Raw genomic sequence first — 23,892 nt, 5'->3', positions numbered from 1 at the left:
GTATATTAGAACTAGAAAATTGACTCTGCCGTAAGCCTGTAACTATTAAGAAATATGTATCCCAGAAGTTAACCAGGAAACACATAAAGAATAGAAATGTTCCCAATTACAGAGCTGCAAAAATTAAGTTAGATGTTGACAGAGAAAAATGCGTAATAAAATTCAGGTTAGTTACAATTTATACTATGTTAGAAGAATGCAATTCCTTTGGAAGAAACTTCCATTGACTTATAGATGTGCTTAATTTCATCAATGATTTATTTTTATTGGTAATGAATATTAGTACTATCATTTAAAGTAGCTCTCTCTCTTGTATGTCAAGTAGTTAATGACCTGTAAATGAACTCAAGTATGCTAGGGAAGCTCATTATTTAAGGTAACTATTTAGCAAAGCAATGATCCTTTGGTTATGCAAATGACTGACATTAAATTATAACTTTCTAAGTATCTAGTTTTATGTTTCATTCTGGGCCCTCACAGTGACCTTCCAATCCAGGTATTGCTTGATCTAAAGTTAAAATGAAAATACATACTTCAAGAGTGGCAGAGAGTGTATATGTTACCAGCATTAAGGGATTTCTACATTTTCCTGCAGGTCATAGAGCTGGAAATGATGCCCAGGATGATAGTGATGATGGTGACTAGGACAGCGATAACCTTGGCTTGACATGTCCCCTCCATGGGTATTTATTTAGGTTTATGAATCTAGTATGTACCAATATAAGACATATACAAAGATTTTCTGCTTTAATGCCACTTTATTTGAAGACTGTTTTTCTCAGGTAGACATTTGTATTACTGTGCATGTGTACATCCACTTAAGTCTCAAACATTTAGTCGGTACTGGAAAGAATCTGTGCATGGTGGCATGGAGGACAGGTAGTCAGGGAGGAAACAAAAAACAGGCAGATCAATAAACCTTTTCAACACTGTGTGCTAAGTGAGATAGATGAACTATGGCCAGATACTTGGAAAAGATCTAGAAGGACCATTTGGTCTAGACTGGGAATAAGTTGAGAGTCAAAAGAAGTATAAATTGGAAATGGGGAGTGGGGCAGAAAGAAAAAGCAAGTGAGAGGAGGTGGGAAGCAATGGGCTGTTCTCAGAACTGCCAAGAATTCAGTGGGGTTGCAATGCTGAGTGGAAGGTGGTGAAAAACGAGGCTGGAGTGGGAAGAGAGGGAAAGCAGGGGCCTGACCGTGAAGGGTCACGTGTGAAAGGTTTGGTGAGAAATTTTTACTGAGTGAGAAATTGGGAGATATTGAAGGGATTTTAAGCAAAGGAATTACAAAATTGGATTTTCATTTTAGTAGGATCACTTTAGTTTCAGCATTACAAGAGTGATGGGTCAGGAAGGAGGTAGAGCCATTCATAGCCTATTTAGCAGGGACCAAAGTGCAGGAGGAAGGTCCTGTGTGTGGCTAAGCTAACATTTTTGTTGCTGCATCTGGGCCATATGACACTGGATAGAGTATCTACTAATACACAGAGGCATTCAGTATCTTACTAATCATGTCTGTACTATGTGCTAGCTGAATTTGTTCCCAGTAAAGGGTACTGGTCTCAGTCAAGGAGAGCCGCCTGGAGGATAGTGCTGTCACCGACATGAATGTTAGCAAAGGAAGTCACGGGGGGATTGAGATTGTCCAACCCATCAAGACACTCAACAAGAAAAATTAACAAGGCTTAGCTATTGATTGGAGGATGGGACTGGGTAAAAGGGAAGAGGATAGGGAATAATTTATCTTCTCAGTTGGGCACGTGAGTGGAATATGTGTCTATTCACTGGTTCAATGATAACAGTGCAAGAAGAGTACTAGAATGGTGGGGGATGGTGGCCGGGCGTGGTGGCTCACGCCTGTAATCCTAACACTTTGGGAGGCCGAGGCTGGCAGATCACCTGAGGTTGGGAGTTTGAGACCAGTCTGACCAACATGGAAGAACCCTGTCTCTACTAAAAATACAAAATTAGCTGGGTGTGGTGGCACATGCTCCAGCCTGGGTAACAAGAGTGAAACTCTGTCTCAAAAAAAAAAAAAAAAAAAGCAGTTGGGGGTGGGGACATTGGTTAGAGTTTGTTTGAGGTATCCCTGGAAGATTCAGGAAGAGATGTTTGTTTGGAGGTGTTTGATCATGTAATTTTGAAGCCCAAGGAAAAAATATAAACAAGAGCTGCAGATTTAAAAGTCATGAGACTACAGGTCAGAGTTGGAGTGAACACACAGTGGGTTTCGTCTTTCAAGTGGAGTATAAAGATTAGGATGCCACCATTCTGGGTGGTGAGTGCTAAGTGTTCCCCAGGCTAGAATGCATCTCGCGCACACACACACACACACACACACACTAGATCTTGGAAATAATAAATGACATTAAAACAGACATGAGATTTACTGCACTACTGCAACCATTCTCTTACAGCTCTCTGTATTTGGTAAGCCTGGTTTTACAGGTATAGGGGAGATTTGTTCTCAAACATGTCCCTATGTGAATCAGAATATTCTTTCTCTCTTCTTTCCCTTCACATGGCTGAGTATGTGCTCACAGACTTCTTAGCATAGAGCCAGCATAGCCAAGTCATTTGTCTTCATCAGTCCTTCTCAAAATGCTAAAACGTATGGAAGAATCTTAATTGATCTCCAATAAAAAATCAGGGGGGAAATTATTCTCAGTTTGTATTATTATAAATAAGATCTCTGTTTCCTAATTGATTACTTTTTCCTATATCCTATTTCTTATATCCATTCTTTTCTCAGTTCTTCTTCTCTAAGCCTTCACTCCCGTCAGAATTACCACAAGAGATATGTAACATTTCTTCTCACTTTCTGCCTCCTTCTCGGAAATCCTTTCTGCATACAGCTGCCAACATGCTTCCAAAACTCCACTTCATGTCACTCACCCAAGGGTGACAATGATTTCTCCATTGCCAATTACATCAAGTGCAGACTTCCTTCCTTCCAAGCTCTGTGGAGTAAAATCACATCCAGCCTATGCAATGGTATTTCAGGTTTCCCTGATAGAGCTCTTCAAGGCAGTCAGCAGTCCCTCTTCATTGACTCTTCCCACTAGTCTCCTATAATTCTTACCTTTGCTATGAGTTTTGCCAAGCTGGGATCTCAGCAGTAATAAACCCAGTTTATTAGAAAGCTCAGAGATGAGACTCGGAATCCCTGATGCTCGGTTTGGAGCATAGTGACCTCTTTGGCAAGTGATTAGCTTCTCATCCATGAGACCAGGATACCCACTAACACATTTCATAGAGTTATTTTGAAGAGGAAATAAGACAATCGATATGAAAGTGCTTTCTACATTATAAAGTGCTATATAAAGGAAAAACTGTTTAATCAAAATTTTCTCTTATCTATCTGAAAATGAAGAATACATGATTTTTAAAAACACATACATGTTGGTTATGTTTGAAAAGATCAGTCTTCTTAGATCCGCATTACAAGTCACTGTTATTGGAAATAATTAAAAAGAGGGACCCAGAAGTTGGGAACAGAAATAGAGGTGAAATAAATTCAGTACATTTTAAGTAATTCTTAACATTGGCTTTCCAATAAAGCCCCCTGTATGATTCTTAAAAGCACCGGGTGATTTTATCAGACTAGCCAGCAGCCATTAAAAGTAGGGGGACTGGGCAAGGTAAACGAAGCTAATGGAAGAGTTAGAACCACGCTCTGTCCGGCTTCCATGAGGAGGACAGATAAGTGTCACAGGAGTAATAAACATCATTAAAAATCTGAAAAATCAACAAAAAATTAAGTGCTTTCTAATATATGTATTATCAACAACAAAGGGCATGTCTTGATTCCAGTCACTCTAGAAATACTTGTTAAGAGCCCAGGACGCACCTTCACAGTCAGTATAAGGGCCAAGAGAGGATTAGATTTTGTTTTAGAATTGTGAAGTGTCTGGTGAATAAGTAAATGAAATTAATAATATTAACATTACTCATTAGTACTAATTTAAGGATTCAAGATATTAAAGGGAGTTTTCATTTCGGTTAATGCAATGGCTTGTTCTTTCCCCCAAGTTTTGCTCGCATTTGTCTTTTCCATTCTGCATTGTTCATCTTGTACTATCCTCGAATTATTTCCAAATGCGTTTGCTTTCTTTTTACAAAAGAATTGAAGGTTCCTTAAGGGCAAGATAAAATCTAATACTCTCTAGTCCTTGTACTGTCAAAAATGCATGCTAGAATCCCAACAAGTATTTCTAGAGTAACTGAAATCGAGTCTTACAAAAGAAGTTTGCTATCTGAAGCTTCTCAGTTATGACTATATCATGAGTAAAAAAATTTTTCTTATTGTAAGAATGTACAGTAAGCTCCTCATACATAGTTACTATTAATGGGTTTAGAGAACCATATTTATTTATGGACTAAGATCTTATTCAGTTACTAAGATGTATTTTATAAAAAGTAATGCTTTAAAAATCATTTTCTGATTATTTTTTAGGTCAAAAACGCTTAGAAAATTCAGGACAGTTCATTTGAAATGCTCCCTTAGATATTATGTCCAGATGTTACAAACTGACACACAAACAAACATAAAAGAATCTTTTGTTTCAATGCTATACTTCTTGACAGAATTTGAAATTAAAACGGCACTCATACGATCAATTTAAATCTATTGAAACGACATGGGGAATAATGAAAAGAGGTTTTTTTCTTTTTTTCCTTCATCTTAAAAATAAAAAGGGCAACATCAGTTTTAGAGCTTCTTGAGTCCTTCAAATACACAGTCCCTAGAAGCAAGATTCATCAAGAGGAGAATCTAAAGCCTGAGTTTTCAAAATACTGCCCACATATACCGTACTTGTTAAACAAATTCAGATTTATTGAAAGTAAACATTTACATTGGCTACAATGTTGGAACTATTACAAAGCTGGATAAAAGAGGCTTTAGTAGCAATAGAAAGCAAGAGCAATAAAAAGTGAATAGAGAAAATATCTGGCCTTACTGATCTCTTGGCAGTATTTACATTATGTACATATTGTTAAATATTTATAATAATTCTAAGGCACCAAAGGCTAAATAGCAGGTTGCAATACTATTCTGTGCACAAAAATCAAGAAATTTATTATAAAGAGGCTGTATCATTAAAGAAACATAGGCATATCTTAATGTTTACATAAAGGAGTGGCTGCATTTTTAAAAATCTCAGATGATACATTAAATAGGCAGATTGAAGGTAGTATTTTTAGAACATTAAATTATATTGACTATGTAAATAAGCACTATTTTTTACTGACTTGCTGGTAAATGCGTAATGTAATCTGTTCTTCAACACGGCTTTTTCACACTCATGGATATGTTTTGTCTAAAAACTACTTGAAATTCTTTTGACCTACAAAAACTTAGCCTAATATTTCATAGTGTATACAAAATTCCCAAGAAAAAATTTACTGGGTAATAATATACATCAAATCTATATATAATCTGACAAAAATTTAGCTGACATTAAATGCCAAAATGCTTGAATGTTGAGTCTGCAATTCTAGTGTAGCAGTTGGGTGTTTTCCTCCTTTAACTCTTTAGAGTGGGCAATTGTGGCTTTAGGTAATGGACATAAAATTGGCCCATGTAGAAAACCAATCTCAAAATAAACTAATTAATTTCAAATTTTGCAACCCAAATTCTTTCAAATAACGTATTGGGTGTTAACCCTGTCATATGTTACCAGTGACTGAAATATCCATGTTACCACATTGTCCAGAAGTAACTGACAACATCTGTGTCCAGTACGGTCTTACTGTTGAATTATTTGATGACTTCTATTTGTAAATTTTTATTTGTTCCTTACATTGAAAACCCAATTTACCTTACCAACAGTCTATCATTTGTCTTGAGGTAGTGTTATAATAAAAATTCAGCAAGACAATAGAATATCATAATGTTTGCAAAATGTGCTTCAAATGCCACCACGAAATCCATATTTATTGAGATGGTAGATGATCCGATGTTCAGTGGCCCCTTCATGACATATTAAATTACTATCTGGTGAAGTTATCCAGACTCTTTAATGAGGATGATGAGTTTTTCGTTAAAACTTTCTGAAATCCCATGGTCTAAGGCAAGTTATAGTTTTAAAAATATTTTTATTATACAAAGTACTGCTAAAATTCTTTCAGTTATTTAAAGATTCATAGACTTACATATTACAGATTTTCTTACTTGTAGCAAAGGGGAGAAAAATGAAAGAATTTCTTCTCTAAACTTAAAATTTCCAAAGAAAAACATTCAGAGCATTAACAATAGTTTGGGTTGGTTTTTTTAATACTACATAGTATTTGACAGTAACTTTAAAATGTGGCACTTTCAAAATTAAACTTTAAATTAAAAAAACAGCTTCAAACCCAACATGTGACTGAGATTTACTGAGCAACAAGTATAAAATTCATTCCAGCATAGTGCACTCAAAGGCACCAAAAGTGCCTTACTATAGTGCATTTTATAGCTCTAGATTATTTGTATATTATTACTGTTTTCTGTTCTCAAACCTTCATTTCCTTCTCATTTAATACAGTAAAAGGGAACAGATTATTCATAGTAAAATCTTTACAAAATCAGTAATGCAGGAAAAAGTAGAGCTAATAAATTAATAATTTTCTTCCCCTACTTCAAGGGTGAGAATAAATGATTGCCTTTGCCCAGTGGGTTACTAAGTAGCAATGGCTACACAATTAATAAAATCGTTACAAAGCATCAGTGAACAGATTTCAAATAATTATAAAAACACAATACAATATCAAATGTTTGGAATCATCAAATAAGTCAATAGATAATATTTTAATGAATGACTGAATCAAAGCATGATAACAGTGTTTGAATCTATAAAGTGTATGGACCTGTTTGGATTTTGGAAGCATATTTAAATGCCAATGATAGTAATTGAAATTAGATTCTTTAGAAATACAGAAAAGCATCTTTGTCAGTATATTGTAGTATCCCCAATTTCAAAAAGTTCAATTTAAAAATAAGACTGATTCTTCTTAGACTAGTTGCTTACAAAGGTTCTGACACAATTTTTTGAAACAAAATCTGTCATTCTGCATCATGACACAACACAATTAACTGTCCTAACGAGACATCTTGCTTTATCATAAAAGATGCCTAGCATTAAACTATCAACTACTTAATCTCCTCTGATTGGTGAACCTACTCATATTCTTAAGTCGGCAGCAGCAGTTTTTATTATGCCAATTTTCCTTAAACAGCCTTTCTTGAGTCCTACAAGTTACCCTTCAGTTCAGGCTTCAATACGATATTCCTTACAGATCATTCAAATGTTAAGTAAAGCCATAATGGATTAGGTCAGTGGCTTTTAAATTATGCTGGAGGCACTCTACAGAGCTTATTGGAGGTGCTCAGTGGTCCTCGTGGCCAAACAGGTGGCATTCCAAGATCCCCTCTCCCAAATCTTGGTATTACACCTTTATGCTTCTCATGTATAGACTGTCCCACAAAATTAATTTGAAAAAATAATTCTGCTGCTTAAAAATGTTTTAAAAACATAGTTAAAGTGATCTGGGAGACTTGCAGCATCTTGGCAGAAAAAAGCAAGTGGTCCTCATGTCCCACACTAATCTTCAAATAAGTGGTCACAAAACACTGAATAGGATATTATATCTTTGCCCTGCCCCATTACTAATATCCCTTAGCCTAGCCCAGAGTTCAGAGGCACAAGTCAAAACAGATCAATGTTTTAAGTAGATACTATCAAAATGATTAACATCCCAACCACTTCAAGTCTATTTTTTTTTTGCAGAAATAAGTGGCATATCAATTATTTGCAATATAACAAAACAAATGATTAGCAAATACTTCCTAAACTGCAACCCGTAACAACATGTATGACCTTTTTCTAACCTTTTATGCCAGACAAACGAAATAAACACAGCAGTTATCATATTATACTTGCAAATGACTATACATTTTTATTTTTTCTTTCGACATAAATTAAAATCAGATAGAGCCTTGATTCAGGGTTTGAACAGAGTGGCAGACTCACTAATTAAACTGCTTTCATGAATGGCCTTATTCCAAAGACAACATGTAGGAAAATAAACACCGTCAATTAAAACTTGATGAATGAGAACTCTAGGAGTCAAAGAATAAGAAATGATTTTGATGCAATTATGACTCTTGAAAAGGAAGTGCTGAGAGCTGGTGTTATTGTTCTCTATAAACTTATTTGTGGTCTTTTAATATAAAAGAAGCTTCAAAGTTTGTGTTCTTTCTCAATATGAAAAAAAATAAGCAGAGGTATTAGATGAACAAATATAAAAATGCTGGTGTGGCATAAATAAAATTGTAAAATGTTTTCTTGTAGTAAATAAAAAATATATATGGTTTCTTTAAATTCCGAGGCCTTTCTTTTAAATATTTAATCATTTGAATATAGGTTCAGTCTACCAGGCCACATATGTTCCCCAAATTATGACTTTTAGATAGCATTTTAAGAGTTGACTTTCTTTAGATAAGCAAAAATATTGTCAGCAAATATTTTCAGTGAATGAACGGTGGTAAATTTGGCTCATATCTTGGTTTATGTCCAAATTTACTGCTTATTAAATGTTATCTTCTTTCCATTAAATGAGGATAGAATTGTAAAGCTAAGCCATCTTTCTTGTCAAAACATACGTGTGAATATACACAAATATATTCACAACCACACATTTTGATGCATGAATCTATAAATGTTTATATTACATACTTTTTGGCAAAGCACTGCTACTAAGACCTAATTGTTTTCATATGAAGAAAAATAGAAGAATAGGGAACATCCCTTCCAAAACATTAGAATGCCCATACAACTAATTATATAGCACATCAGAATGTGCAAACATTATACTTATTGCAAAGTATCTGATAGATTTAGATGCTATTATAAAATGTTCTCAGTTCCATTTTGGTAACCTAAAATGTCGGTATATAATACCAAATATCCAGTGAAAGAGCTTAATATAAAAATATCAGCACAAAACTGTTTTTTCAATCTGTTTATTGTGTGAGCAACCCAAACTTCAGTTTAAGTGCTGTTGAAATTTTATTACTAGATTCCATAACCCTACAGTTGATAAATTTTATACCATTTTAGGTATTTAACGAGATACTTAGAAATACTAAGAAAAAAATCAGTATTCAAAGGGTTAATTTTGTTTATAATAACAATAAATTATTTTATCATCTTCTTCAGTTCAAAATCCAGCTTTGAACCCGAGGAAGGCTTTCAAATTATGTTATTTAAATGGTGGTCCTTTAACCAGTAGCAGTTTGATTACCAATTACTCGGAGGATCTCTTTGTGAATGCCTCCTTCTTGTGTATTAATATTTGCATCTCCCACTTGACCGTCTTCATAGCTAAAATATGAAACATAAAAAGATAAAAACATTTTAAAAGATGACAGCATTTGAAACAGCTTAGAAATGCTATTTGATATCTAAAATATAGCCCAAGAGAGTCAAAGCAAGTTGTATGGCTATTTTTCAGTTGTATTTAACAATGTGTTCTTATTACTAAACACAGAACAGCCCATTATTCTATGTCATGCCTAAATTTTCCCCTTTCTTGCATTTTTGTAATCCCCACATAAAGCACTGTCTGAGTTTTTGCATGAAGCTCCTCAGTGTCTTTGACCTTGCAGGCATTTCCCACAGCAGCTGCTACGAAGTCTACTATAAAAAAATATAACAGCTTTAACTTTATGTTGCTTAGGGTCTGGACTTCTTTACTCTACTCCTACTTCAATCATTTCTTCATTTTCTGACTGATGACATTTCTGACTGATGCCACTGCTTCTTTGCCATGTCTGCTTTCTAATAATTATTCAGCCATACCCAGTGCTGCCCTTTTTTCTTAACACTGGTTGCACTATTTAGTCTGACTGTAACCTATTCTTATTTATGCTGGAACTTCACAGAAGAATGCAGGCCTGCTAAGTTTACTTCAGCAGTAGAAGGGAAAATATAATATTAAAGAACAGCAATTACTAAGTTCTTTAAAAAGAAATAATTACATTTTAGATGATAATTCATTTTTCTCAAATAAACTTACTTGGGCAATAAGAATTTCCTAAGAATGAATTTTCAAGCTCTCATGATCATATTCAGAGGGGAACAAATGACAAATTAATTTTACTTCATAAAAATGGCTTCAAGACCGAAGCTTTAGAAAAGTGGTAATTACTTGAAAACAGATAACCAGGGATATAAGCACAGTGTCTCAAAGATTAATACTAGCCACTATCTTTTCCTGAAATAGCACAATATAGGAAAATGAAAAGATGACATACAGCAAAGAGAACCTAGGTCCTTACATAATCCACTGCTTCAACATCAAGTGATAATTGCATTTGTACCAAGTCTAAATTCTTAACTAAATGACCCAAGGTTGTCTATTTGGCTAACTCTTACCCTGTAAGTTTGTGGTTTCAGATATACTTAGTAAGCTTCAATGTACATATACATGGAAATGACACCTCATGGTAAAATATTACCCTAAGAAAAAGAATGGGATATGTGGTACACAGCCCAATTACAAGTATTTTCTCAGGACAGTAAGTGCTCTGTTACTGAGATTAATTCTCAATCACTTTTATTGCATCCTCTTCCTTGGCCTTTCATTTTGGTGATGGTTTTATACATGAATCACACCTCCGTTTTCTCTCTTCTCATGATACGCAAACTCAATTATTTCAGCCCCTTCCAAGTTTTAACTATCACCCACATGCTAATTCCTAAAACCTACCTCCTATCCTTAGATTTTTCTCTCTACATAACTTTCCTACAGATAACACAAATTCAGTATATCAAAGCCCTTATTTTTTGACCCTAGGACTGCTCCTTTTTATTCTATTCATATCTCAATTTGATATATCCTCACACAGCAACACAAAACCTTTAGTCATTCCTGGCCTTTCTCTGTGCCTAACACCAATTAATCACCAAGCCATCTCTCTTCCATTTTCCTTTTTTTTGAGATGGAGTTTTGCTCTTGTTACCTAGGCTGGAGTGCAATGGCATGATCTTGGCTCACCGCAACCTCCGTCTCCTGGGTTCAGGCAATTCTCCTGCCTCAGCCTCCTGAGTAGCTGGGATTACAGGCACGCGCCACCACGCCCAGCTAATTTTTTTTTTTTTTTTGTATTTTTAGTAGAGACGGGGTTTCACCATGTTGACCAGGATGGTCTTGATCTCTTGACCTCATGATCCACCCGCCTCGGCCTCCCAAAGTGCTGGGATTACTCCATCTCAAATAAATAAATAAATAAATAAATACATAAATAAAAAATAAAGAAAAGAGCTTGGATAATAATTTCACTTAGTCAGTGCTTTGTGCATTTAATTGAAGTAAGGTAAAATGAGCTCTATATGTTGCAGAATGCCATGTTTTTATTTAACTAGCAGCCTGTATGGGCAAAGAATAATCACAACACTGCTTTAGGAAAATGAATATGGTATAAATAGTATGATCTTAGAATTTTATTAGCATAGGAACGTAGGCTGTACAACAAAAGATTAATCCGAGTTAACTCTAAGTGGGGATAATATGGGACATTTTCTCCCTTTTTTGCTTATCTTCAATTTCTGAATACTAAAGAGGTTTATCACTAGTGTAATAATGGTAATGTTTAACAAATCTTGCATCGCACAAAAGAGGTTGAGAGTGATGAAGAAATTAGAAACAGAGAGAACTAATAACCTTTTGATGTCCTCTGTGGGAGAGAATAACATATCCATGGGAATAAAGGCATTGGGAGAAAATTGTGAAAAGATAAACTTGGGAATTGATGACTATGGTGAGCAAGGAAAAAGAAATGGAAAACTACAGCTCGGGTTTCAAGTCTCTTTGATGTATAAAATTACTGCAAAGATTGGAGAAGATGAGATGTTGGCCAGGGAATTTAAATAATGGGTTTCTATTTGTATACTGGTTTTAAGGTATTAGTAGGCTTTTCGAGGGCAAATACTCACCAAACAGTTATAACGTGAGTATTTTATGCATTCTTACATTCACATCTCCAAACCTTTTGAAAACAGCTTCTTTATTTCTACATATGGGTCTTAATGTCCTAGTACACATGCATTTCAAGGTTAGTCATGTAATCAAGCTTTACTCACAGTTTCCAGAAACTAGGAATTGGCTTGGATCTCTTTATAACATCTGAACTATTACATTTTGCCTGGAGCACTTATATTTAATTAAATTTCTTCATTTTGGAATTTTGCAACAAAAATTTTTTGAACTTCTAATTCTCCTCTTGCCTTTTTTTTAAATTGATATCTTCCTTTAAATTTTACTTTCATTTTTTTGATACACCAGCCTGTTCCCTAAAATTTCCCTCCAATTTTTCTCTCATTTTGTGTTATTTACTTGTTGGAAAACATGTGATTAGTATATTATGTGACTGTTTTATCATCTCAACTGCGGAAATCAGGTTAGCATGGGAGTTATTTTAATTTTTAATATTTTTACCTGATAACAGATTTTTAAAAAAAGATAACCACATTAACTCAAATCCTAGTCATTAGGCAAAGCTTCTAACATCCAGGATCACCAATTTATCAAAAATTAAAATAAAAAGAAAAGAATTTGAGTTTTTGTCTTATCTTCATTCTCATTGATTTATTCTTTTTCTAGGCGTTACCATGCACTAGGGAGGTTCCCCACTAGTAGAACTCTGCGATCATGTCTTTTACAGAGAAAGAAACTGATAGTTGTAATTAGAATGTACATTAATGAGTGGATAGATTCTCCTTCTGATGTGTTTTGAATTTATCAATTTTCCTTAATGAGTCTCAGAGAAAAAGGATGAAATCTCATTTGTGTTTATAAAGCAATGAAAATTATCTTAATATGATATTTCTCCTTAGATTATTTAGGAAGTATCTGAGTGTACTTCTCTTTTCTTCTTATGATTTATCCTCAATTTTTGCTTATGAAATACAGAAATGCTTTTCTCCAGTAAACATCCCCGGAACACTTACATCCCTACAGATAGGCTTTATGTATAATTTATCTAAAAGTTCAAAAGAGATAATACTAAAAATGGTACTGTCTATTTAAATATCGAAGGTTGTTTATTTAGCTTGATTAATTTGCATTTTAGCAGGATGCAGGAGTAAATGAACTGATTCAATGACAGGCTAAAAAAAGGACTCTGGAGTTACTTTTCTGTCAAAATCTCAAGATTTCTCAATGAAATAAATTCGTGACTGAAGGTTCCTTTTTGGAAGGCCAAGCATCTAACAGTGGATAACAATCAAGATAGTTAAGAAAGAAGGGAGAAAAAGATATTTAATGATCTTTTCAGTAGCCAAGACCTGCATTGTGCTAAATTAATCCTCTTAATAACCTTTAAAGGCACTGTGTGCAGACAGCTTCTCTAGGAGCCCCCAGGATTCTCTTGGAGTCCTTCTGCCCCAGGAGCCTGACCTGTAAGGACTTTCTCAATAAGCTACACTGTTCTCTAGCTTCTGGCAGGGTTTGGCCAATGGAGCTTCCCAGCAGGACTGCTTCCTGCCTGTGTCCTTTTGTACCTGGGAATGTATAACAGCTCTGGTGCTAATAGATCCAGGTTACTACACAGGACCAGCGGTTTCCCTATAACCATATCCTTGTAAATAATCTAATTGTGGATGACACAAAATTATTTTTCATGGGTCATCTGTTTCCTGTTGGATTCTGACTGATACAGAAATTGTTATTACAGAAATTATTATACAGAAATGATAAATATTATTATCATTTTACTGATGAAGCTTAGATGGGTTATACATCTAGGCAATATCACTTTACTAATTACTATTCAGCCAGGATTCAAACTATCTAATCAAAAGCAGGGCTCTTTCTACTATACTCACTGCTGCCTCACTGTTAAGAAAGAAATCTATAGCCAGTAAATATCTATCATAAGAACCATCACAGTTTTTAAATAATCCAAAAGAAAACCAGGCAGCTCATAAGTTTCACTGGGAATAGTCTGTCAACAAGCCAACAGATCCAATGCTGAATGTGCAGGGTTTTAGGGATACGCAGTATACTGAAGCAATCTTAAGAAGCAATTTTTCAGCTTCTTTTAAGAAAATGACGTAAAGTACAAAACAGATACGCTCAATTCTTCCCTGAAATCCTTTCTGTGACAAGATCATGGATAAGGTGTGAAAAGCACGGGAAAAGGGCTGGAAGCCAAGGGTAGAGTGAAAACTAGACTGGTCTATTGCACTCATTATTTAGGAATGAAAAATAATGCTTTTATATTTTAATGTAGCTCTTATGACACAGCCGTGCCAAAAAAACCCACATCAAAATGTACTGCACTGCCAGCCCATATTATATGGAATGTAGATCAATCTTTTATAGGAAGACTTTTTCATGATTGTGTTCTTCATCCCAGTTCTACATTTTTAAAATAAAAGTATATGTATGTATGTGTATATATACATGTATACATACACACAGAGAGATGGCTAGAGAGACAGAGATGATGTTTTTCTTTTCTTGTTTTTTCTTCTTTTTTTTTGAGACAGATTCTCCCTCCGTCACCCAGGCTGGAGTGCAGTGGTACTATCTTGGCTTACTGAAACCTCCACCTCTTGGGTTCAAGCTCTTCTCCTGCCTCATCCTCCCGAGTAGCTGGGACTACAGGCATGGACCACCATGCCCCCGTAATTTTTATATTTTTAGTAAAGACGGGGTTTCACCATGTTAGCCAGCCTGGTCTCAAACTCCTGACCTCATGTGATCCACCTGCCTTGGCCTCCCAAAGTGCTGGGATTACAGGCATGAGCCACTGCACCTGGCCAAGATGATGTTTTTCTTTAGTTCTAAGTTAATAGCTGTTTTTCATCAGCTCTTCTAAGTTAATAGCATTTGACCATTGTTTAGATTTTTTTAATGTTTTATTGAAAATAAAACAAAAATATTAGTTGCTGTTAAAATCAATTACCTGTTATATCTTGTCAGCTAAAGAGACCGAACAATAATTCAGTCACCACTAACCCATTTGTGGCAAAGACGGTAATATACAAATATATAAATTTGAGCATTTACACTTACACGAAAAAGAAACGTGTGCAGACATGGTCAGTATTGGGGACAACCCATATCTCTCCATGTTTGTGCAGGTCGGGTGAGGTGATCACTATAAGTGGAAAAAAAAAGTGAAGAACCACTTTATTCTAAAGGAATCCTAGTCCATTCCAACTTAATATATCCCTCCTCTTTGAAATCTAAAGCAAAAATACAAGCACTAATGAAAACACAAAAGTTGTTTAACCTTACTGTCTATCAAGAAATATAGATTAAAAACAGTGAAAGGCCATGTAACAACTTTATAATTTAAATAACAACTGGTATAACAAAAGGAACTCATCTAAGTATTACAAAAAGAAGATAGGTCTTGACTTAAGAACTATGTAGACAGCAAGTTCATGTCCTTCATAACCACTGTGTGTTGAAAACTTAAGACAGTTGACAGTAGCTACTAAAATTCCTAACACAAAAAGAAAAAATAAATTTTTAGCCAGTCATATTTTAAAGCAAGAACAAAGAAAGGTATATGATCTTGCAAATCACCCATCAATTTTTCTGTCCTAAGTACAGAATAAAATAGTAATTTCAGTGTAGGAACAGGAAGACCTAATAGGTTATCTCCTCAGTGCTTGGTTCATCTTTCACATTTTTCATCATATCATATATTCAAATACCAACTTTAAGAGGAAGGTAGCACATTAACTAAAGAGACAAGCATTACTTGATCAGAAAGACATAATTACCATTCTGGAATCATCTGCCAGAAATAAAATATATCACTGTCTGAATTCTTGCCAATTCTGCAATTTGGTTTGAACCTTTATGATCTCCACTGTATCCATTTTTGCATTTGTGCCCTCTGAGATGGTCACAAGGATTAATGCTTTCCCTAATCCACTATAAGCACTCTGTAAATATACTTATATTCTTAATTATAGATGAGCTAGGAACTAACACTACGAGGTTTGTAAAATTTTCAACTTACCTTCACATAAGGCTATGCATTTTAAGTTACGGCTTTGCAAGAATTGAGATTGCTGTCCTTTTTTCTGTGACTAAATTTCAAAAAAAAAAAAAATTAAAACTTAGAGTCAGAATGGAACACTATAGTAAAAAAAACTAACTGTTCATCATTAAAAAAATAATAGTCACTGAGATGGCTCTGGGGGGAAAAAAAGGCCTATTTAGACCAGCATCAATTTCCTTGCATTCTCTTACTGTTAAACTATTTTTGTTGTCTCATTTAATTTCTGCACATAACCATTACTAAATTATTCTTAAGATGAGTGAACTGAAAAATGTAAATTAGGGTTCAATAACCTCACAACATAGAATTATAATTATTTTTACTAAAATAAAAATTATTTTTACTAAAAGCTTGGCCTCTTTGTTTCAAGGTAAACAAAATTAAATTTGCATGATCGTTTCAAACATCTAAATCAATTACTTCAGATCATCTAACTATCCCAAACCAATCCATGTTTTAATACCATCATCTACTAGGTCACAGAGGTTTCAGGAACATCTCATGTGGAAAAACTGGGATGTTTTTGTTTTCAGATATTACATTAGCTATACTCTTTTTTAAAAATTTAAAGTCACATTATTTACCAGATGAATTTTTAATTTGCCCAGAATATACCTGCTTTCTTTGAAAAAACATGGGATTGATGGTCATTCTACTCTCTGCCCAGAATGTTCTTTCTCCTAGAGAGGCACATGACTCATGCACTCGTCTGTAGGTCTTGACTCAAATGTCACCTTCTTAGAATATCCTTTCCTGACCATCCCATTCAACATTCATCCCAGATCCCTCTTCCACTTGACGGCATTAAATGTCTTCTGTCCCTGATTTATTTTTCTTCTAGCATTCTAGAAGAATATAATATAATATCTATATATATTTATATATATCTATATATATTTATATATGTATATTTATATAATATAAATATATATTATTTGTATATTATATATTTAAATAACATCTATATATATTTATTATAGATATATTTATATAATATAAATAATATCTAGCATTCTATCTATCTAAATACTTATTTTATTTATTTATACTCCTCAGTAGAACGTAGGCTACAAGAGAACTGGAATACGTGTCTACTTTTGGCCATCACTGTATTCTACTGTCTAGGAGTATCACTGCTATTACAGTGGGAGATAAATAAATACCTGTTGAATAATCATCATGTGGAGGTAATTCAGTTATTGCATCTCAGAGTGAGTTTTATTCCTTTATAAGTAATGAACACATGAAATAATTTTGCAGACTTAAAAAGCCTATTTTTCCAAGTTCTGCTGGCTAATGAGGCCACAGTTCACTAATCATAAGCAGTCACTCAAGTCATTACAACACCTGTGATGCATTGCTGCTTTTACTGCTCGAAGCTGGCTCGTCCTTGGCCGACACTTTCTGTTTCTTGTTCATCCCTGAAAACATCAGCAAAATAATAATTTAGGGACAAAGCTGTCTGATGCAGCTCAAAGTACAATCCACCTACTATGAAAAGTTCCATTCTAGCTAAAGTTTGATCACATCAGGCTAGAGACAGTAACAAAGGGCTGTGCCCTTAGCACCTGAGTCTATTTTTCTTGCATTGAAAGCAAGAATAAAAATTCTTCTGCATAAAATTAATATAACTTAAAAATTCTAATTAGAATTTAATATTCCTTTTCATTGAGACAAATTATATTAAGTTTTTTTGTCTGTGATAGTCACAAATCTTAGCTTACTCTGTAAATGCCATAATTTCTTACTGTGGATAAATCAGAAAAGCAGAACTAAAATACATATTTGTTTTATAATAGGTAGATTTGTATCTATACTTTTTTTAGAAAGTATTCATCTATTATTAAACCAGAAGTTAAGACAGGTGTTGATTTTTGTAGTTGTTTCAGTAAATGGCTTAATAAGATGGGGAAAAGCCTGTTTACAAATTTGCAAAGTATTCAACTTTTCCAGGCCTTCCAAAAAGGTCCAGGGGTGGATGGGGATAGGTTGAGGAGAAGACCTTGCATTTCAAACACAATTCTGACCAAAAAGCAAAGGGTACATATGCAGAGAAGCTGTCCTGTTCTCCTACCTCTACCATTTTCAGCCTTCAAAATCAACTACAGATGCTACATCATCTTACTGTAGTGACTCTTACATTTGTTTCAGATCAAGAGCCCTTCAAGAATTTGACAAACCTTATGTGCTCCCTCTCCAGACAAAAGCACATATACACAGACAAATTTTTACATCCATTCACACAGTTTATACCTTTCCTCGATTCTTTCCGTGTACCCATCAAAGGTGTCTATATACCAGTATAAAAAGCAGAAAAGCACAATACTTTGATAATTTGCTGTGTTTTTTCTTTATGCTGAGGAGGTATTTATTTATTTAAGCTGATTTCTTAGCTTTTTATTTTGTACTGTTTTAGCAAGATTTAGAGTCTGATTTTAATCAATTTCTTCTTTGTTATTCCATTTCCTATCTCTAAAGTATTTTACACTTTCTGGTTTTTATTTTCTTAGTGTTATTTTGGCATATCATATTTTCAGAGATCACTGCAACAGTATTTTTTTGCAAGAGATGGAGTCTAATTCTCCAACTCCTGAGTATGAGTCAGGCTGTCTCAGACCTGCCAGTGTAGTCCATCCATCAGTTGAGTGCCGCTCAGCTGATACTTCAAGAGGCTAAAGAATCACCGAGCCAGGTCCCACCCCAGATTCCTGACCCAAAGAATCTATGACCATAATGAAGTTGTTATTTTGCCCTAAGGTTAGGGTGCTTTGTTGAACAACAATAGTTATTACTTAAATAATTATATTTTAATTTTTCATACAGTTTTTATCCCAATTTTTCTTTTTTCGTTAACATGCAACCTTCTAATTTTTTAAAGTTTTCTTTTCATAAGTATTTTAGCATTTATCAATGTTCCTGTTTTCTTTTAGCATTTCTAATTATAAATCCAGTTTTAAGCATTCCAAGTTTCCTATCACTGAGAAAAAACTTGTTATGGTTGGAAGAACATGAACTTTGGTAAATGAATTAGGTAGTTCTCATTAATGTTCAGCTAGTTATCAGATCTCTAAGTATCCTTTCCTATAACATGAGGATATTAAGGCTTACCATTCAGGCACCATGTGAATGATATCTCCTATACATATAATGTGATTGTATAATCTCACACACACACATACAAGCACACAAGCAAAACTAATTACATATGCAGTTATATGTATATAAAACCACTTAAAAGTATGAAGGAAAATACACAGAACACTGAAGCTGTAGTGGAGAAAATTTTCATTTGCTCTTCAAAAATTCTGTGTAGCTTGAATCTCTACAATGAGCATAATTATTTTATATTTAAACTAGAATAGGTAAGTTGTTATATAAATCATACTGATCATTATAAAATATTCCAAAAATGTTAAAGTGCAAAGAAGAAAACATCACAAACTCCACCAGGGATAACTAATGCTAACAATTCGGTGATCATTCTTTCTGTATTTTGAACTCACCAGGCTCCTTCGAAGCACAAGCTTTCAATTTATTCCAAAGTATTTTTTCCTACAATCTCACCATATATACAAGAAGTTGTTAAAAAGAAAGGTGATTTTGAGGGTGTTTTTCTACTTCTAATGTTTCCATAATGTTCAAAACTTCTTTATAGACAATATAATAATTCAAAGATAAGAAATTAGCATGATGTAGAATTACACTTAAAGTTATTATGTACGTGTACTTCTCAGTGCCCTACGTAATGCTTTGCATATAATACAGTCTCAATATTCATTTGTGGAAGGAATAAATGTAAGAAATATTAAATAAAATATCTTTTAATTGACAAAACATATATTCCACCTTATACACTTGACATTGAGCTTTGTTTTTGCTCTTGATATTTAGCAAATAAATTTAATAAAAATATACCTAATAAGGCACAATAGAAAGCTGTGCATGGAGTATAAACGATAAGAAAATTAAAACCTAACAAATTTGAAGTAAGAAATGAAATACAGGATTACCTGAGTAACCAAATGATATGCTTGACATTGGACTAAGATAGATTCCACTTCCATACATTGCACCATGGAGCTAAGATGAGAAGAGTGGGAGAGAGAGAGAGGTCTGTCCACGGTTTAAATGTTAATATTTGACAAAAGAAGGCAGTCATTTTCATGTCAGAACATTCAGTCTTAGAAAAAAATGATAGAGCTTCTATTCCAAGGTCTCATTTGAAAATAGTACTAATATCCTTGTGCTTAAAACTCAGTTTATATATGAAAAATGATATCTAGAGGAAAAAGATTCTTACTAAATGTTTTCCATCCTACCAGTAATAAAGACAGTCACTTATTACACTTATTATAAAGTATACTAGTAGGCCTTTACTTTAATAGAACTAAAATTTTAGAAACTAAATTTGGTCTGAAAGACACAGTAAGGCATTTTGATTAGGATTTATATATTGGTGTATAAACAAAGTGACCTGCTCAGATTTTCATTAAATAACACTATCTGTCATCCTGTTCTTATCCTTTGTTACATTTTTTAAGTTACATAAGTTTCATTAACTGAAACCCTTCAACTGGTCTAAGAAACTGCTCAGAACAACTAAACTTCTTTCTTATTATCTCTATATCCTGAGCCCTCACATGCTATTAGTATGAACTGAATACTAAATGCATTTAATGTTTAACATTTAATTGAATCATCTAAAATGTCGTCGTAATATGAGATCTGGCTCCAGTGACTGAGTTAAGCATCTCATTTCCTTACGTCCTATGCTGTCAGATGCAAACAAATTCAGCTGCATGAGAGTGAAGTGAAATCTGCAGGATGAAAGGCATAAATATAGATGAAGATGACAGCCACGATATGCTATTAACACCAAGTACTGTCTTGGAGGCGCAAAGGCAGGTATCAGATGGCTCTCTAGTATCCAATCTCGACTTCACTTATTTCTACATTTTATTCTCTAAAAGCATTCATATGGAGGCCTAGTACTCAAGAAATGTACGTTGAATTAAGAGACAGAATGTCTGTATGATTTTACTTTGTGCATGATAATGTTTTTCCACTTAAGTTAGAAGTGTGATTTGCTTTACTATTTCCTCATAAGAAATTAAACTCTCTTTCCTTTCTTTTCCCTTTTTTTTTTTTTTGAGACAGTCTTGCTCTGTTGTCCAGGCTGAGGTACAGTGGTATGATCTCAGCTCACTGTCACCTTTGCCTTTGCCTCCTGGGTTCAAATTATTCTCTTGCCTCAGCCTCCAAAGTAGCTTGGATTACAGGCATGCACTACCACACCTGGTTAAATTTTTTTTTTTTGTATTTTTAGTAGAGACAGGATTTTGCCATGTTGGCCAAGCTGGTTTCGAACCCTGGCCTCGAGTGATCTGCTTGCCTCAGCCTCCCAAAGTGCTGAGATTATAGGTGTGAGCCACTGCGACCAGCCTTTCTCTTTCTTTTCATTGTATGATCCATTTTGGGTTTAGATCATCGTGTATAGATGACTTCTGCTTCAGTTCTAGTATGCCTACGAAAAATTCCATATAATGTTTTAAAGCTCACATACTTCCTCTTTGGCAAGTAAAAACCCAACAACAGAGTTGCTTACTGAATCTCAATTCTGAAGAAGAATGAGGTCTTATTAAAGCATTCAGAAAATTTACCTGCAATCGTGTATTAGAAGCAACAACCAGACCATTCCTCAGGATGGAGTGCCAGTTTTCAATGTGTGAGCCACTAAAAAAAAATGGAAAGGAAAAAGCAAAACCAGAAAATTAGTTATCTTCAAAGTGGGTCGCAACATAACAAGTCATGACGCCTTCTGAAGGTTCTGGATTGCCAAATCGAGTATTATGTAGTTGGCTATTCAACATGAATGACTTTTTACTGAAAGTCAGTGATATCTTCCCCATACATTTCTGGAAAACTGGGTGGAGCACACCCCCATTAACATTAAGCCTTACTCACTGAAATGCAAAGGTGCTTCCAAAGAGTTTTTTAGCAGCTCTAAAATTGGATTCTTTGGCTGGTGGACTGCTGAGAAGAAGGAACTGATGTGGAGTGTGCATAAACTTCAATTGCTGCCATTTTAAAATAACAACAAACAAAAACATGTAAAACTTAACATGTATTCAGGCTGAAGACAATTGCAAATTTTATTGGTTTAAGAGTTACCCACTTTCAAACTATAGTAATTTTACACTAACCACATTAGCAAGCTAATTTGTATAAGTTTTTTTAAAACTTGACATAAATCGTAAGTCACACGGAATTACAAATACGAAGAATAATTCTTTGGGCTAATGGGAAAGGAATAGGAAACAGACAATCCAAAGTCATTTATATTTAGCTCTGGAATACAGTATGCAATCATATTTAAGCAGATCTGCCTTCTTAATTACATTTCTTTTAAGACTTATTATTGAGTCCCTAAGTATATAATAGCTATTCAACTGGGGAAATATTCTGGAGTTTGCTAAGCAGGAAAGTTTATAAACTGCAAAAATTCTTATTATGCTTTATTTACATATATTTATAAAATTGGGAATTTTTGCCTACATTCAAATATAGTCTCCCCCTTGGTCATGGAAAGAAATGAAAAGCAGAATCTTTTGGATTAATAGCTTGATGACATCTTCTAAGGAATATAGTTATACAGGAAAATAGCACATAGGAATCTTACATTTAGAGACTCATAGATGGCGAAAATGAGATTTTTAATACAGTTCTTAGGTGATGATCAGAACTGAAATTCAGAGTCTAATAGCTTTTTACAAATTATTATTTTTTAAGCTTACTAGTCTGATTAGTAAGCTGAGGTCAATAGCTTCTCAGCTATAGAAAAGTGGAAATGTGCCAACATGAAACTGACAGTGATTACAAAGCACATTAACTTCCTTCTGATCAGTCTCCATATAACATTTTTCTATTGCTTGTGGAATGACTAAATGACTTCATATCGATGTTTTTATTTACTTGAAACAGCCTGAAGATGAATTTGTTATCTTGGAAAGGCTTGGAGCTAGTGAACAAATGGCTATTTCAAACTAAATAATTAGATTTAACCTGGTTTTATTCAGTTCTTGGAGAGGCTGCCTAAAAATCGCGAGGCTACTTCTCCCAAACGATAAGTACTTCTCCCATTTCTGTATGCATACATAAAGAAACAACTTACCCTGTTAACTGGCAGTTTCACAATATGTGACCTATTACTTGATATCACCCTGAAATTAAAATGATCCATTAGTCACAAACATATGCCAAATATATTTAAAGTCCTTTTTCTTAGCTGGCAAGTGATTAAAACTTACTTTTGCTCTTCCATAAACTAAACTTAGAAATAATTTCATTTAGTTGCATAATTTAGGTTTGCTTCTTGAAACAATTTAAAGAGCTTATATAACAAAAAAGGTAATATTTTAATCTGAGAGAATACACTAGGAAGTAGTTTCCTAAAACCTAAGACATAGCTTTTAATAAGCACAACCTCGAGTATCAGCAAAATGAACATTTGAACATTTCCGAATGTATTTTCAAATAATGATAATCCAAATACAAAGACGAGCGAGTGATTCATGGATCTGCTTCTTTTATTCCTCTCTTACATTGTTTAAATTAAGGATAAGTTCTCATTTCTTTAAATATTTGAGGATCTCTTTGAGCTGATATATACAGTGGTTTATATATAAAAATCCAACATACGTAGACACTGCAATTGAAAAAAAATAAATTCAAGTATCTGAAAGGAACTGCTTTATACTTTCAGCACCTAAAATAATATGTAGGGAAGAGTACGCCAAGTTTTGGTAGACTCTCTTTATCTTGGAAA

The 23,892-nt window shown here is 34.1% G+C and overlaps 1 protein-coding gene across 2 annotated transcripts in view; it reads right to left on the bottom strand.

The window, feature by feature from the left end:
* Positions 1-6,080: 6,080 nt before the first annotated feature.
* PARP8 (poly(ADP-ribose) polymerase family member 8) overlaps positions 6,081-23,892 on the bottom strand; it is a 174,794-nt gene continuing 156,982 nt past the window's right edge. For both annotated transcript variants that reach the window (XM_064375965.1, XM_021670207.2), the window contains exons 20-27: positions 23,239-23,287; positions 22,032-22,144; positions 21,728-21,800; positions 20,078-20,147; positions 17,415-17,488; positions 16,026-16,095; positions 15,065-15,149; positions 6,081-9,366 (exon numbers count right to left, since the gene is read on the bottom strand). In XM_064375965.1, the coding sequence (XP_064232035.1) occupies positions 9,264-9,366; positions 15,065-15,149; positions 16,026-16,095; positions 17,415-17,488; positions 20,078-20,147; positions 21,728-21,800; positions 22,032-22,144; positions 23,239-23,287 (637 nt within the window). In that variant the 3' untranslated portion in view covers positions 6,081-9,263. The remainder of the gene's footprint in view (positions 9,367-15,064; positions 15,150-16,025; positions 16,096-17,414; positions 17,489-20,077; positions 20,148-21,727; positions 21,801-22,031; positions 22,145-23,238; positions 23,288-23,892) is intronic.

Source organism: Aotus nancymaae, unplaced genomic scaffold, assembly GCF_030222135.1.
Source record: "Aotus nancymaae isolate 86718 unplaced genomic scaffold, 86718_ANA_hifiasm-v0.15.2.pri h1tg000014l, whole genome shotgun sequence".
Lineage (NCBI taxonomy): Eukaryota > Metazoa > Chordata > Mammalia > Primates > Aotidae > Aotus > Aotus nancymaae.
Note: the sequence above shows the minus strand (reverse complement) of the source record. Positions and strands in the feature narration are given on the sequence as shown.